General features: G+C 43.2%; 1 protein-coding gene across 2 annotated transcripts in view; it reads left to right on the forward strand.

Annotated features, from left to right (window-relative positions):
* RALA (RAS like proto-oncogene A) overlaps positions 1–8,082 on the forward strand; it is a 29,676-nt gene extending 21,594 nt beyond the window's left edge. For both annotated transcript variants that reach the window (XM_061375011.1, XM_061375010.1), the window contains exons 4-5: positions 1,842–2,016; positions 6,109–8,082. In XM_061375011.1, the coding sequence (XP_061230995.1) occupies positions 1,842–2,016; positions 6,109–6,231 (298 nt within the window). In that variant the 3' untranslated portion in view covers positions 6,232–8,082. The remainder of the gene's footprint in view (positions 1–1,841; positions 2,017–6,108) is intronic.
* Positions 8,083–17,461: the final 9,379 nt, after the last annotated feature.

Consider the following 17,461-nt stretch of genomic DNA (forward strand, 5'->3'; position numbering starts at 1 on the left):
GGCTGATAATATTGTCAGCTGTGGAGGACTATTTAGTATAGTTGAGCTCTTCTAGAGTGCAAAATGAACTGTTCAGATCTGTTTAAAATCCTGTTAAAGCTTCAAAGTACATGATCTTGTATGGCTCTAGAAAAAGTCCTACTTTTCCATCAAGGGTGTGTGTTGATAATACATGTGCTGATGCAGCAAAAATGGAAATAAAAATCCTTTCAATGAAGAGATTAAGCCTCTCTCCAGTTTGAAGTGAAAGCGCCTTTCAAGTTGCCTTTTGAAACTGTAGAAGCTTAAATGCTAAAATGTAACTCAGAAAAATTGCATTCATTCTGCTCTGTGTCAAAGTAACCTATATCTCTCCAAGGTACAGTTAAAATACCTCTGGCATTCTTGAGCAGCCTGAGGGAATGCTACTTAAGAGACACATATGAAAGAAAGTGACAAGAAGGATTTGGATGTTTGATTGTTTCTATAGTATTCTGTCCTGTTGGAATGGCAGAGCTCCAGCATCAGAGCTGTTTACTGCTATTCAAGGTTTAACATTGCTTGTTTAGAAGATACCAGTCTTCAGAGAGGACTCAAAGGAGAATTTTGCCGTCTGGATTGATGTCAGATTAACTTTCTATGTGGTGAAATTGTTTGGCATCACCTGAACAATTAGTTTTGAAAGAAACCATTTTTTTAGCAGAAGTCTTACACTAATGCAGCAATGCACTGAGTTTTCTTCTCTCTGACCACTCTTCCTAACCCACTGTCTATTCAAACTACTTCTGGATAGCTGCAGACCCTGAGTTTCTCAGTGAGTAGTAACTTCCTCCACAAGACTGCCTGCTGCACAGAGCTTTTGATAGCAGCAGTAGGATCCTCCTGTATGCAAAATCAAGGCGCTGTAGGATACCAGTTAATGAGCTCTCTTCAGCTTCTCCCCATTCAACTTTAAATGTGGCAACAGGTTTTACCCCAGCCAGCAAAGGGAAATTGTTTCCCTGTGGATTTTTTCAAGCTTTCAGAAGTTGCTCCACAATAAAGGGCTGTATTTCACTACTAACTTTATACTTCTTTCTGAGACACCATAGGGAATGTGCCTCTTCTGGCAAAACTATTATTCCTGGTATTTTTAATGCATTTCCAGTTAGAAGAAAACTGTCATTTTTTTAAGCGTTGAAGACTTACGTACCAAACCATTTGTAGTGCAGGGTTTTATTTACGACCTTCGACCCTTCATCTTAGCAGTTCAAACACTAGAAGGGTCTGTCCTTAAAAATGTGGTGCGTGTAGAACTCACCTGTACACTGGCTTGTAACTGAATGGAGGGCTCTGCAGAGACTGAGTGTAATCGACTTGCATAAGATTCACGAAAGGAAGAGATTTTTCTCTTGGTTAATGCTATTATCAGCATTATTATCTTGGTTGATGCATTTTATCAGCATTAAAAAATGGCACATGTATTTTTATTAGGGAAAATTCAAGTGTGAACCTGAAGTTTGGGTAGCTTAAAAATGGCACTCACAAATAAAGACAATGGTAAATGCTGTCCAGACACACCTTTGTTAAAAGGAGTGACTTATTAATATTAAATTCTCACCTAAACCAATCTTATTCTACTCATTTAGTTTCTTACTGACTCACCTCCTTCCTTCCTGGAGGACTAGCTGTCTGCCTCTGTCTTCATTCTGTATAATGTCATCATGAGGTTTAAGATTTTACTGTTATGTAAGCTTCATAAAAGGAATAAGTGGGTTTTCACTGTAAGATGGGAGAGTATTTAGTCTGAGTTCTTTTTTGTGTTCTAAGAATAGCACTTCATGGAAAGCTTAATTCTCTTCCTTTTTTATTTTCCCCTCTAGGGAGCAGATCTTAAGAGTAAAAGAAGATGAGAATGTTCCTTTTTTGCTAGTTGGTAACAAATCAGATTTGGAAGATAAAAGACAAGTTTCTGTAGAGGAAGCAAAAACCAGAGCTGACCAGTGGAATGTTAACTATGTGGAAACGTCTGCAAAAACACGAGCTAATGTTGACAAGGTAATAACTGGCCTCTTAATACAAAGAATCTCCTCACGAGTTTTCACTTGGTATCTCCTCTCTGTGGGTCGCACTTTATATGGTTGTTGTTTTAGCAATTATTTTTGTGAAATGTGAATCAAATGTGTTTCTCCCTCAGCTTGTGAGGAGTGCATGACTAGGTGACTTCACGTAGGACAGTGCAAATGTGAGGCAGAACGAGTTTATCCCATCCTAAACCGCAAGGAGTCATTATACAAGACTTCATTTTATTACAGATTTCTTGAGGCAGCTCTTTTGTCCTAGACTTCTTACTGCGTTTTCTATAACTAGAAGCCAATCTGCTTCTGAAAAGTGAGGAATGCTGTCTGATTCTCAGCCAGGATAAAACAGCTTACAAAAGCAGGGAAGGGGGGATTGGAGGCCTCTCTACACTCACGTTCCTTTGATGCAGAATGGATAAACCCTTTCAAGCTTTGAGCAGCCTACAAGAGCCTCATGGGTTTCCAGGGGTAAAACCTGGTTCAGAAGGTCATGAGGTAAAAGACACAATCTTTTTCTCCAAGAAAGTAAATTATCAATTAGTTGAAAGTATTTCAGCTATAACCCTAAAAAGCAGACTTTCTGGAATACAGAATTCAGAATAACTCTCCGCCCTGTAGACTGCAAGAGTAACAGATGTGTGGCAAAAGAAATAAGTAGTTTAGTTCAGCATGCCAACCTTTCCTTCCAGAGCTAGTGACAGACTTGATCACACATTGGAAAATTTTCAGATGTAAATCTTTACGTATGAGCTGTCAATTCAGTTATTTCCTTACAGCATGATGAACAGTTGAGGCAGCACCTGCAGTAGCATTGGACCTATGTTTTCTCCACTCCTCTGCCTTCCTCTTTACAGAGCTCACTCTTTCCTCCCTGCAAGGGGGTGGACAATACATGATTACAGCCTGTGAGCCACTGATGTTGCTAATGCTGCTTCCTGTGCTTGTGCTCTGAGCATGGAGTAAAGAGAGGTTGGAGGCAGGTTGGGAGGAGCCTCATCCACACACCACAGAAGCTGTGAGAGCTGCCATGCACACTCTTTCTGATGAAGCTCTGGAGGAGCATCTGGGATTTAAGGTAGCGCAGAGTTATTCTTCTCCCCATGCTTCTTACGAGTGGAGAAGGTTGTAAGTTGCCCGTTTACCCCCTTCTTGTGCTTGATTGATGCTATGATGGCTTGTTGGTTGTCAGTATCCCAAGCACAAAGAAGGGATCTTTTGGTAAGATGGAGCTTGTGCCTCATGGATATCCTGGCTGAGAGTGGGGTCATGATGATAACTTGCAGTTGAGTGTTATATTTTAGACACTTTCTGGACTGCAGTCCTGAAAGTAATGAATTAGTGTTCGCCTTCAGCTGAGCTGAGCACAGTTGGTATGCTTCTGTTGTAGTTATTTTTGCTTTCCGCTTGCTTTGTGAAGAAAAACGAGTTTGGGAGGGTGTTTTTAGTGCAATGAAACAGGAGACCTGTTGGCTGAAATGCTGCCAGACTAATGTGTAAATATTAGTCATCTCTAAAGAATGAGCCTAAACCAGTGATTCTTTTGTTTTATCTTATAACTGTCAAAATGCCTGCGGAAATAGCGTAGGGAAGTGTCAAAAGAGCAGTTAAAAATAACGTACTGTGGCTGTGGATGCAGTTTGCTGTGGGTGTTTGTAACTTCTGGGCGTCAGAACTGACTACCTAGGAGGTAGGTGCCAGATGCCCTTAGCTGCCTGTGACAAAGGCCATATCTAACATGAAGGAAGCGTGGATAATTTGGCTGCCCCTGTTAGATGAGAAGTCATTTTTGTTATCTGAGAGACAGAGCAGATGACAATCAGGGTGTGCCCCTGCTTCTGGTTTCATAGCGTTACAGAAATCTGCAGTGCAACATGGATATTTTTCATTGACTTCTGAAGAACTCCGTAAATGATGGCTATCCACATCCGTAGATAAGGTGCCTGGAGTGCGGGTGTTCATGAGTAATACCTCTTCATTTCCATGTGGAGTTCATTTTTTGCTTGGAAGGGCTCCAGCTTGCTGCCCTGTCTGCAGCTGCCACTTTCAAAAGCGTGCTTGTCATTGGTAGGTGTCATGCTTTGGGAAACAGCCCAGGGTACCACGCACCTTCTTCTTTTGTGTGGTTGTTCCTGATCCTCATCCTTCAGGTGACAGGGACTGCTTGATCAGTGGCAAGTTCTCTAATGTAAATCCTTACGTTTGAGCTGTCAGTTGCAGCATGAGAGCTGTAGGGGGTTCTCTTCTGCAATAACTTCAGCTTGATTGTTGTCTCAGGTTGTCTTCCTGAAGGCACAGGTTGTTCAGTACTACAGCAAGATCTTCACGCTGTTCTGTAGAGAAAATTAAATCAGTTAAATGCATCAGAACTGAGTCTTGCTGGATTTGGTTTTTTTGGTTGTTCTAAAATATACTACACCTTTTAGTTTTGGTGCATGATTGCAGTTAACATCCATCTACTACACTCACATTGAAATTCCCCATTCTTCAAAATCCACTTGGCTGTCACTTAGCAGCTGGGATAAAAGACCTGTGTGTGTGTATATGTTTTTTTATAGCTCTCTAATCATTAGCTCTTGCACACCCATGGTAGGCTACTACAGATCTCCAGGTTTATTTCTGGAGCTGGTGGCATTATGGACCCCAATTGGCATATACGGAATTTGACATGCTATAAATAACACACTGTACATGAGGTTTTGACACGCTATAGTGTGGGAGGCTTTGTTGGCACTAGAAAATACCAAGTATTCTTAGTTGCAGCACCTGAAGCTATGGGGTTTGTTACGTGAACTTAAGTTACTATCCTAGGAGATATCTGGCTTCTCTGAATTCCAGAATAGTGGCTTTGTTTGGTTGGAGAAATCGTGGTCAGCTTCCATTCACTTTGATAAAGGTGACCCACTAAGCATCATCACAGAAGGTGGTGTACAGTATCAGTGCTTAAGTGAACGGACAATTACCTCTTAGTGTTAGCACAGATTTAAGTACAAGGAAGTAACTTTGTGCCCATTTAGGAACTCAAAGGCAGTCTTATTTCTTGACAAAAATGTTTAGTTACATTGACTTTCTTTGGATTCTACATAATAAGGGCAATGTTTTTGCTTCAGTCAATACCAGATGAGTGTCATTGTAAATAAAAACATACTGAGTTCTGTAGAGGAGCTTTTCAGCCTATGCCACTGTCCATGTTTCATGGAAATTGATCAGATCCCCTGACACAGATCTAGGCATTATCTCCTGAGAGAAAGAAGTTTGTATTACCATAAATCAGTTATTTATATTATCACATAAATCAGCTTAGCTGATTTCCTACAATAAATATGCAAAGATGAAATGATAATTTGTTGTAGCCTCCTGCAATTCAAGGTAAAAAAAAGCTTCTTTTCAAATGAATAAAGAAGCTTTAAGTAGTCCAGTCATAAAGCTTTAACTGACAGTAGTCTGGTGTAGCTCCAACTTTGTCATTTTGGTTTCCTATTAAAACACTTCATGAAAACTAAGTTCATATGTACTTTGGGATTACCTGGCCTGAGAAACTGTTTATGTACTTGTATGATTAATAACTCTGGTTTGAAGGAAATGGTGCTTTTTCTTCTTTCCCAAGTCACTTTGTGTTTAGACTTGCATCACTGGACATCCTGGCCGTGAAATGTTCAGTGTATGCTGGCTACTTCTGCATTACTATGTGTTACACTTTGCAGCTCCTCACTGAAAAAACTTGAAACACAAAGTGATTTTCCTGAGTCTCCTCAGTAGGAGGTAGATAATACATGTAAAAAAAATCTTGGCTGGTCATGAGACTCCTGGTTCAATCCTTGTGGAAAATGGTCTGCCAGGATTCATAAGCAAGTATCAGGAAATGGGGAATATAATGGTGCCATGAAAGGATTGCATCAGCTCATCTTGGCCTTCAAAGCCGGTGAAAGATTTGATTGGTTTTGCTTTGTTTGCTTAAACTAATGGCATGTAATTGACTTTATTCTAAACAACTCAAATGGATATAATCAGTGATAGCTTCCATTAACTCCTATGTCTTGTGACTGGTTTTGCATTTATACCTTTTTTTCAGGTGTTTTTTGATTTAATGAGAGAAATTAGAGCCAGAAAAATGGAAGACAGCAAAGAAAAGAATGGAAAGAAGAAAAGAAAAAGCCTAGCTAAGAGGATCAGAGAAAGATGTTGCATTTTATAATCAAAACCATGAATTCCTTTCCTACCCTGACCGTACTAATAAAACACATAATTTATAAGCATGCCATTGAAGGCTCAAGTGACTGAAATTTCTCTAACATGTTGGAAATTGTAATGTACCACTAAAAGCATGAATTGGAGCTGCACTGAAAGTCAAATTCACTGAAAAAAAAAAAAAAACCAACAAAAAAAATGATGTGGCTTCCAGAGAAGCAAAGTTCAGTCCATTTCAGAATTGCCTACCTTCTCACATTTCTTCTGAATGTAGTGTTGCATTGGCAGTCTTTGTTTAATAGTGAACAGAGCGGGAGTATTACTTTGTGGGTTCTTGTAAAGCATCCTTTTTTATCACTGGTAATTGTCAATTCATCTTGTCTTTTGTTACCTTGAAAATGACAATTGTGAACATGATCCCTACCGAAGCGGTGTGCGGTTGTTTTTGCCATGGACTGATGCAAATTAGGAAAGAATAATGGATATGCAAACACTTCTGTTGGAGAACATTAAATGTGGTTCTGCATTACCTGATTAACCTACAAGAGTGATGTAATCTTTCACATTGAAACATTTGAATATGCCTTAATTTCCAAACCTAAGCATAGCAGGTTGCTTAATCAAGGGTGTATTTTCAACTCTGTTGCATGGAGACCGTCCCTGCGCATCAGTGCGAGACTTGACCTCTCCAGAGAGCGGTTCTGTGAATGATTCTGCTAACTAGCTGCCTGCTAGCAGTGTCTGTTCTTTCCGTGTGTGCCATACTCTGGTATTGTGAATAATACAGAGCATATTCTGTCATCTGGAACTTGGTAAACAATATGGTATCTCAAAACTGAAAGCTCAGAATGCATACAAGACTCAAGTCATGAGCCTATGGCACATCTAAGACTGGAATGGTTGTTTGAAACTTAATGTGCTGATACCTTGAAACTTCCCTTTTGCGAGTAGTTTTGTTGTCTAGCTATTCCTTGGGTTTTAACTCCCTGGAGCTGGGTGGAGTGGAGCTGATTCAGTAGTGCTACTGTGTTTTGAGTTAAGATGTTGTCTGGGAAATTCTGCTGTCATCGGTTCATTTCTTTTGTGTTCCTGATACTCTGCTGTGGGAACATGGTGTGTTAACGCTGAAGCTCTTTGCAGGTTTTGTACTGTTTAGTCTTGTTTATGTTGATTTTCAAATGGGGAACACTGTAGCTCCTTTTTCTAGTTAATGTCGATATTAAACAATCAAACATGCTTCACAATACAGAAACATTTACCATGAGCATCCAAAATCCCCAAACAAAACATACTGCCTCAGTTGCTTCAGAACAGCAAGAATACTAGCACATAGCTAGGATGCTGCATCTTAACTAAAACTATACCAGAATGTTTGAGGGTTTTGGGCTCCTCTGGGGTAAGACAGGCTAGACCAATTCCATAAACTGTTACACTTTTTATACATGTGTAAGCCTATAACTGACAGTTGAAAATGTGCTCAAGGAAACTAGGTAACGAATATTTAACTTCCATGCTAACAGACATTTTAGGGACTCAAGTCGTAGAAGTTATACTCGTCATGTTAAATATTTATCAATAGCAATTTTGTATGTGCATTGAGTAGACTGCCAAGTGCAGAATTGAAGTTACCCATTTAACTGGCAAGTAAGTCAGTCTTCATCTTACTGTGTACTCATTTGGGTCTATTTAGCCAGGGAGTCTAACCACTAACTTTGTGACTTTGCTTTGGAATCTGTATACTGGGAACTGAGGTGTTATGAAGCCACTGGACACACGAAACTTGTCTTGGCTGATGCCTTGTCCTGTCCTTTTATTTGCTATTTGAGCCATTGAAAGATGAATAAACTTCCATTTTTTTAAGTACTTGTGCAGTGTGAATTGCTAATTGCATTCCTGATAAACTTTGCTGTAGCTGATGCTGCTTGTCAAGCAGTTAAACCCAAGTATTCCAGAAGCCTTTTCTGTGAGTGTGTGAACAAAGCTGTACATTAGATCAGAACTGATTAGTCTGATAAAAAGCCAAAAGCAGACAGAGGTAAGCTTGTACCAGAACTCATTTTCTATAAGTATTTTTGTAGCTGTAAAACCTTAGCTGACTTTTGAAAATGCTGGTTAAGAAATCTGTGACCTCTTCCGTAGTTTCTGTGGCCTCCTGATGAGCACACAGTTGTTTAACAACAGTAGCCTTTGGGATCACAAGGTAGCGCATTCATAGAGACACTGTTAACATCAGAGCAGCAGGTAAAATGACCCCTCTGGCAATCGTCATGCAATAAAACACACTTTGTATCTCAGCCTTGTGCTTGCTGTATTTATCCACAGGAGCCAAATGTTTATATTCATATGTGAAAAGGGCTTACTGAAAACTCTTGGCTTACCTTTTGGGACATGAAGCTTTGTAATGCCTCTTTGGTTCGAGAGTCTAGCAGGCAGATGGTGTGTACAGGGTGACAGTCCAATGCAAAACGCAGAGCAGCAGTGCGGTGGCTGGTGTGAGAGGAGTGCACACAGTGCAGTTAGCTGTACAAGACCTGGATCAGAAGGTAAGACTGAGCCTACAGCAACTGAGAATTGAACAGGGGAAAAGCTAATGGTGCACCTGAATGTCTAAACTTTATCCCATTACTGTGAGACACGTCGGCTCCTCCAGCCATGTGGATGTATAGTCGTGTGTAAACTGTTTCTTTCCGGGCCTCCTTTTGCCAAATTTTGGCTGTGATTTCAACTTAAATAAATGACTGGGTATGTTTTTAAGACATGGCTTGTGAAACAAAGCTCTCCTTGCATGTTTTGGTGAGAGATTCAGCTTGTTACTAAAACTGAATGGTAGCGAAGGCTCTAGTGTTGCTGTTGCTGACATGTAAGCTAATCTTTGATCTAAATACATTGGTCAGACTGGGATAGTTTTGGTTGAAGTTTCATTGTCAAAGAGATGCTGAAACACACACCCCCCCTTGAGATCTGCCCAGGAGCAGAGACATGCCAAGGCTCTGCTCATGTTCAAAGAGATCCTGGCTGGATCTAACAAGCCACCTCACTGGTACGGTCCGCTTTGGGAGAATATTGAGAAGTGTAATTTGTTTTCTGTGTGCTGGGGAAACATCCAAGTTTATGTTGTTGGGAAACCCTCCTCTTGATTGATAATGCACTTGGTAATATTTACACATGCAAGTGGGTGGCTGTGTTACACTGGGTCTGAGGCCATGATCCTGCATGTAAACCAAAGATCATTTCTGGAACAACTTACACCTGGGAGGGATTGTGAAAGCCCCTGGGAGGTGAATAATGTAACACAAACTGAGATGAGAAGACAGAAGAGGAGAGCAGAGAGGAGAAGTGGAAGTGGCAGTGAAAGTGGAAGTAGCATCAGTGCTATCTCAGACCTGTAATGGTGAACTGTAGTTCTGCAGGAATGGGGGGCAGGACAGTTTCCAACCTAAAACTGTGTGCTGAAGGTAAGCAGCCTTCCCTGATGTAAATCCTTACATATGAGCTGTCAATTCAGTTATTTCCTTACAGCATGATGAACAGGTGAGGGAGCACCTGCAGTAGCATTGGACCTATGTTTTCTCCACTCCTCTGCCTTCCTCTTTACAGAGCTCACTCTCTTTCCTCCCTGCAAGGGGGTGGGCAATACATGATTACAGCCTGTGAGCCACTGATGTTGCTAATGCTGCTTCCTGTGCTTGTGCTCTGAGCATGGAGTAAAGAGAGGTTGGAGGCAGGTTGGGAGGAGCCTCATCCACACACCACAGAAGCTGTGAGAGCTGCCATGTACACTCTTTCTGCTGAAGCTCTGAAGGAACATCTGGGATTCAAGGTAGCGCAGTTACTCTTCTCCTCTCTACTCTTCTTCTTATGAGTGGAGAAGGTTGGAAGTTGTCCGTTTACCACCTTCTTGTGCTTGATGGATACCATTTTTAGCATTGTTTAAATCTGCAGTGCAACAGAGGTATTTTTCACTGACTTCCAAAGAACTCCCTAAAAACATACTGAGACATGAGAGCCTGGGAACTCCAGTACTGCATCAGAGGGAAGGTCTGTCTGGCCCAGTACTCAGTCTCTGAAGTGGCCAAGCACCAATGACCAAACACTAAAGGAGAGCCTTTGAGCAGTGCCAGTCTACTTCTGACACGGTCCTGGTGGTGCTCAAAGTCCTCAGTGGCTGGGACCAATTCCCTTGCCAGGAGAGGCCCCTATGTCCCCTGGCTTAGAGCTTTAAGTACCAAGGATTTTAAATGGCAGGGGATTTGATGGGCTGAATTTGCACTACTGTAAAAGAAGTGTGACCAGCAGGTGGGAGGAGGTGATCCTCCCCCTCTACTCTGCTCTCATGAGATTCCTCTTGGACTACTGTGTGCAATTCTGGTGTCCTCAACATCAGAAGGACTTGACGCAACTGCAGAATAGAACCACGAGGACGATAAGGGGGCTGGAGCACCTCCTGTGTGAAGACAGGCTAAGAAACTTGGGGCTGTGCAGCCTGGAGAAGCTGCTTGGAGACCTCAGAGCAGCCTTCCAGTATCTGAAGGGGGCCTAAAAGGATGCTGGAGAGGAACCCTTCATCAGGGACTGTAGCAACAGGACAGCGGGGAATGGGTTTAAACTGAAACAGGGGAGATTTAGGTCAGACATAAAGAAGAAATTGTTCCCTGTAGGATGGTGAGGCCCTGGCAAAGGCTGCCCAAATAAGTGGTGAATGCTCCATACCTGGCAGTGTTCAAGGCCAGGTTAGACAAGGCTTTGGCTGATACGGTCTAGTGGAAGGGCTCACCATATCATGGGCTGATATGGCCCACGGCAGGGGGTTGGAACTAGATGATCTTAAGGTCCTTTCCAACCCAAACCATTCTGTGATTCTAAAATTGATGCTTTGAGTTACACTTCAAACAAACTGTTTGCCAGTGTATTACTAGACCAGCTGAATACCATTTTCCAATCCTCTGTTGTCCTCTCTTTTAACTTCTCCTACCAGTGACTCTCAAAAAGATTAAAATGACAAATGAGCTCTGAAAGTTCAAAAAGCCTTTTGTATCCCATAGAAACACAGCAATGGGTGTGTTCCACAGTGGAGCTGCACAGCTTGGTTTCAGTGTGACAAGGGGATGCTAGGCGCAGGGGTGGGGACAGGGCTGGGCATGGGGAGGCCCATGTCACAATGGCAGCACCCAGCAACAGCAGTCACAATGCCCCGGGGCAGGATAAAAGGAAGCAGCCTCCTGTGTCTCCTGGCAGAGATGGCCAGAGCAGCCCGAAGGCATCCCAGGGGAAGTCCTCCAGCTGCTGGAGTTACTTACTGGGGCTGAGGCAGGAAGAGCAGAGCCTGCTCAAGGCTGCTGGAGGTTCTCTGCTGCAAGGCCAGCTCCCGGGAGGACCAGCTTCAGAGCTCATTTCATATCCTTTTCAGCTGGATGGCAGTGACCAGACCAAGGGAAAGCCTTCTTGAGGAACACCACCATCCTCATCCACCACGGAGCCAGGGGCAGAGGGCATAAGCAATGGCATGCAGAGATCTTCCAGGGATCCCAGTGCCTTGGAGCAGCCACAGCTGCCCTGCCAGGCGTAGGAAGGATTCTGACCCCAAGGTAGAGGAGGTGGGAGCATTTGGCCACTCTCGAAGCCCCTGAGGTGGCTCCAGGTTGAGGGAGAAAAGGGCATGGGCATCTTCTGGGAAGTATAGCTCACATGTTCAGGGAAAAGGCGATCCCCACGGTTGAGGTCATGAAGGAATTGGCAGATTGGCACTGGTCCTGGGGGTATTGTGGCTTTTTCTGCAGCACAAGGCACAACCACTTGACAGGACTCCTTGGGGCTGCTGTGACGCAAATGCTAGTGCTTCTGCTCCGTGAACATGGCCTTGTGCCCTGCATCCTGGGGGGAGGAAGATTTCTAGGCTCCCGTTGTAGCCAGAGGAATGAGATGGAAGTAATTAGGAAGTGAAGTGTAGCCAGAGGGATGAGAAAAGGGGTAGAAAGAGACAAAGAATTTCAAGGGAACGAGAAGAGTGTGAAAGAGAAAAATGTCGAGGGATGAGTGTCAAAAGAATGAGCATATTGTCAAAGGAATGAGAAGTGTCAAAAGAAGCAGGAGAGTGTCAAAGGAATGAGTGTCAAAGGAAAGACATGAGTGTGAAAGACAGTGTCAAAGAAAAGAGTACGAAAAAGTATGAAAGGGAGGAGAAGAGTGTGAACAGAAGGAGAAGAATCTGAAAGGAAAGAGTGTGAAAGGAAAGAGTGTCAGATATGAGGAGTAAAGGTAAGTAAATTGGGGTAGAGAAATGTGAAGAGGGGCAGAAGAATGTGAATTAACTAAGAAGAGTGTTAGAGGAATGAGCAGTTTGTCAAAGGAAAGAGAAGAGTGTCAAAGGAATGACCAGATTGTTAAACTAATGAGAAGAGTGTCAAAGGAATGAGAAGAGTGTCAAAGGAAAGAGGGGAATGTCAAAGGAAGGAGAAGAGTGTGAAAGATATAGAAGAGTGTCAAAGAAAACAGTGTGAACAGAAAGAGAAGAATCTGAAAGGAAAGAGAAGAGTGAAAGGAAAGACTGTCAAAGGAAAGATAAGAATGTCAAAGGAAAGAGAATAGTGTCAGATATGAGAGGAGGAGTAAAGGTAAGTAAACTGGGGTTTAGAAATGTGAAGAGGGGCAGAAGAATGTGAATTATCTAAGAGTGTCAAAGGAAGGAGAAGAGTGTCAAAGGAAAGACAACAGTGTGAAAGAGTGTCAAAAGAGTGTGAAAAGAAAAAGTGTCAAAGGAAAGAAGAGTGTGAACAGAAAGAGAAGAATCTGAAAGGAAGGAGAAGAGTATGAAAGGAAAGAGTGTCAAAAGAAAGAGAAGAGTGTCAGATATGAGGAGTAAAGATAAATAAATTGGGGTAATGTGAAGAGGGGCAGAAGAATGTGAATTGACTAAGAAGAGTGTTAGAAGAATGAGAAGATTGTCAAAGGAATGAGAAGAGTGTCAAAGGAATGAGAAGAGTGTCAAAGGAAAAACGAGCATCAATGATAGAGAAGAGCGTCACATAAAAGAGTGAACAGGAAGAGAAAATCTGAAAGAGAAGAGTGTGAAAGAGTGTGAAAGGAAAGACTGTCAAAGGAAAGAGAAGAGTGTGAAAAGAGTGAAAGGAAAGAGAAGAGTGTGAAAGAGTGTCAAAGGAACGAGAGAGTGTCAAAGGAACGAGAGAGTGTCGAAGGGAAAGAGTGTCAAAGGAAAGAGAAGAGTGTCAGATATGAGAAGAGGAATTAATGTAAATTGGGGTAGAGAAATGTGAAGAGGGGCAGAAGAATGTGAATTTAAGAAGAGTGTCAAAGGATTGAAAAGATTTTCAAAGGAATGAGAAGAGTGTCAGAGGAGTGAGAAGGTGTCAGAGGAAAGAAGAGCATCAAAGGAATGAGAAGAGTGCCAAAAGAAAGCATGTCAAAGGAATGAGAAGAGTGTCAAAGGAAAGAGTGTGAAAGGAAAAAGAAGAGATTAAGAAGAATGTGAAGAGAATCCACTGTTGGGGTCATGAAGGAATTTTCCCCTGGCCAGAACAGCAATGCTCATGGGCGTTTTTTGCCTTCCTGTGCAGCAGCGAGCAGGACCACTTGTCAGGGCTCCTCTGTTCCATTCTGGTGGGTAACTGCCTTCTCCACATGCACCACAAATGTGACCCCTCGTGTCCTGCAGCTAAGGGAGGAAGGCTTTTTTTCCCCCACGGGTGCCTACAAATGTCACCGGGTTCTATTCCCTTTTCTGCAACACTGAGCATATCCCATTGACAGGACTCCTTTGGGCTACTGTGGCCCAAACACTGGTGCTCCTGGTACATCCAGGGGAAGTAATCTCACTAGACTCCCAAGGCAGCAAAAGGAATGAGAAGTTTAGAAAAATATGAACACAGGCAGAGGAATGAAAAAAGGAGTAGAAGAAGAAAAAGAGAGTCAGAAGAATGACAAAAGAATCAGTCAAATGAGAAGAGTGTCAGAGAAGCAAGAAGAGGGTCAGAAGAATGTCAAGAGAGAAGAATGTCATCAAAAGGGAAGAGGAACATGAATTGGGACAAAGAAATAAGAAGACTATCAGATGAAGAAGAGTGTCAGTGCAATGAGAAGACTGTCAAAGGAATGAGACTAATCTGAAAAGGATGAGAAGATTGTGAAAGGAATGAGAAGACTGTTAGAGTAATGAGAAAAGTGTCAGACTAATGGAAAGTCTGTCAGAGGAACAAGAAGAGTGTCACAAATGAGAAGAGTGTCAGAGGAATATGAAGAGGGGCAGAAATATGTCAGGTGGATCAAAGAATGTCAAGAGGGTCTGAAGAACATGAAGAGGGGCAAAGAAATAAGAAGACTGTCAAAGGAATGAGAAGAGTTTCAGAGCAATGAGAAGAGTTTCAGAGGTATGAGGAGCAGAGGAATTTGAAGACAGGCAGAAGGAGAAAAGTGTGAAAGGAATGAGATGAGGGTCACAGGAATGTGGGGAGAGACTATACAATGTGATGAGGGGAAGAGCAATGTGAAAAGAGGCAGAAGAAGCAGAGAAGAACGAGGAGAAGGAGTCAAAGGAATTAGAAGAGCGTCAGAGGAATTAAAAAGAGGGGCAGAAGATTGTGAAGAGGGGCAGAGGAATGTGAAGAGGGGAAGGAGAAGACTGTGAAAGGAATGAGAAGATTGTGAAAGGAATGAGAAGATTGTGAAAGGAATAAAACGAGGGTCAGAGGAACATGGAGAGGGGAAGGAGATTGTGAAAGGAATGAGAAGAGTGTGAAAGCAAAGAGAAGGGTCAAAGGAAAGAGAAGAGCGTTGAAGGAAAGAGTGTCAAAGGAATTAGCAGAGCGTCAAAGGAATGAGTAGAATGTCAGAGGACTGTGAAGAGAACAAGAACAATGTGAAGATGGGCAGAAAACTGGGAAGAGGGGGCACTGCTGGGGTCACAAAGGAATTTTGTACTGGCCATGGGCTGGTACAGGTCCTGGGGGTTTTCTGCCCTTTTCTGCAGCACTGAGCACGTCCCCTTTACAGGGCTCCTTTGGGCTATTGGGGCCCAAAGGCTGGTGCTTCTGCTCTGCACAGGTGGCCTCATGCCTCGCATCGTGGTGGGAGGAAGATTTCTAGGCTCCCAGGGTAGCCAGATGAATGAGAAGAAGGTAAGAAGAACATGAAGACAGGCAGAGGAATGAGAAAAGGGGTAGAAGGAGACGTGTGAGAGAAGCAAGAACAGTGCGAGATGAATAAGAAGAGGGTCAGAAGTCTCTCAGGAGTGTCAGAGGAATGTGAATTGGGACAGAAAAATAAGAAGACTATCAGATGAAGAAGAGTGTCAGTGCAATGAGAAGACTGTCAAAGGAATGAGAATAATCTGAAAAGGACAAGAAGATTGTGAAAGGAATGAGAAGAGTAGTAGAGTAACGAGAAAAGCGTCAGACTATTGAGAAGCGTGTCAGAGGAACAAGAAGAGTGTCAGAGGAACGTGAAGAGAGGCAGAAATATGTCAGGCGGCTCAAAGAATTTCAAGAGAGCATGAAGAACACGAAGAGGGGCAAACAAAGAGGAAGACTGCCAAAGGAATGAGAAGGGCTTCAATGCAATGAGAAGAGTGTCAGAGGTATAAGAGCAATGAGAAGAGGTATGAGGTATGTCAGGCAGCTGGGGAAGGAAGGCTTTTTTTCCCCACAGAGGCCTGCAAGTGTCTCCAGGGGTTTTTCGCCTTCCTCTGCAGCAGTGAGCACAGCCCCTTGACAGGACACCTTTGGGCTATTGTGGCCCAAACGCTGGTGCTCCTGCTCCATACAGGTGGCCTTGTGCTCTGCATCGAGGGGAGAAATCTTACTAGACTCCCAGGGTAGCCAGAGGCATGAGAAGGTTAGAAGAACATGAAGATAGGCTGAGGAATGAGAAAGGGGGCAGAGCGAGGCGAAGGAGTCAAAGGAATTAGAAGAGTGTCAGAGGAATTAAAAAGAGGGGCAGAAGACTGTGAAGAGGGGCAGAGGAATGTGAAGAGGGGAAGGAGAAGACTGTGAAAGGAATGAGAAGATTGTGAAAGGAATGAAACGAGGGTCAGAGGAACGTGGAGAGGGGAAGGAGATTGTGAAAGGAATGAGAAGAGTGAAAGCAAAGAGAAGGGTCAAAGGAAAGAGAAGAGCGTTGAAGGAAAGAGTGTCAAAGGAATTAGTGGAGTATCAAAGGAATGAGAAGAATGTCAGAGGAATTCGAAGAGAGCAAGAACAATGCGAAGAGGGGCAGAAAATTGGGAAGAGGGGCCACTGCTGGGGTCACGAAGGAATTTTGTACTGGCCATGGGCTGGTACAGGTCCTGGGGGTTTTCTGCCCTTTTCTGCAGCACTGAGCACGTCCCCTTTACAGGGCTCCTTTGGGCTATTGGGGCCCAAAGGCTGGTGCTTCTGCTCCGCACAGGTGGCCTCATGCCCCGCTTCATGGTGGGAGGAAGATTTCTAGGCTCCCAGGGTAGCCAGGGAAATGAGAAGAAGGTAAGAAGAACATCAAGACAGGCAGAGGAATGAGAAAAGGGGTAGAAGGAGAAGTGTGTCAGAGAAACAAGAACAGTGCGAGATGAATAAGAAGAGGGTCAGAAGACTCTCAGGAGGGTCAGAGAAATGTGAATTGGGACAGAGAAATAAGAAGACTATCAGATGAAGAAGAGTGTCAGTGCAATGAGAAGACTGTCAAAGGAATGAGAATAATCTGAAAAGGACAAGAAGATTGTGAAAGGAATGAGAAGAGTATTAGAGTAACGAGAAAAGCGTCAGACTATTGAGAAGTGTGTCAGAGGAACAAGAAGAGTGTCAGAGGAATGTGAAGAGAGGCAGAAATATGTCAGGCGGGTCAAAGAATTTCAAGAGTCTGAAGAACACGAAGAGGGGCAAACAGAGAGGAAGACTGTCAAAGGATTGAGAAGAGTTTCAGAGGAATGAGAAGAGTGTCAGAGGTATGAGAAGAGGAGCAAGGAATTTGAAGATGGGCAGAAGGAGAAAAGTGTGAAAGGAATGAGATGAGGGTCAGAGGAATGTGGGGAGGGACTGAACAATGTGATGAGGGGAAGAGGAATGTGAAAAGGGGCAGAAGAAGTAGAGTGGGACAGAAGGAGGAGAACAACACAGAAGAATAAGGGCAGATAAAGCAGAACAATGCAGAAGAGAACAAGGGCAGAAAACAATGGACATGAGAGGAAGGATACGGGCAGAAGGAGAAAAGGGAAGATGGGCAAGATGGCAGAAGAAGCAGAAGGGTTGAAGCAG

This window comes from Neopsephotus bourkii, unplaced genomic scaffold (genome assembly GCF_033783945.1).
Source record: "Neopsephotus bourkii isolate Nb327-2 ecotype Australia unplaced genomic scaffold, CSIRO-AGI_Nbou_v1 NB_1655, whole genome shotgun sequence".
In the NCBI taxonomy this organism is placed as follows: Eukaryota; Metazoa; Chordata; class Aves; order Psittaciformes; family Psittacidae; genus Neopsephotus; species Neopsephotus bourkii.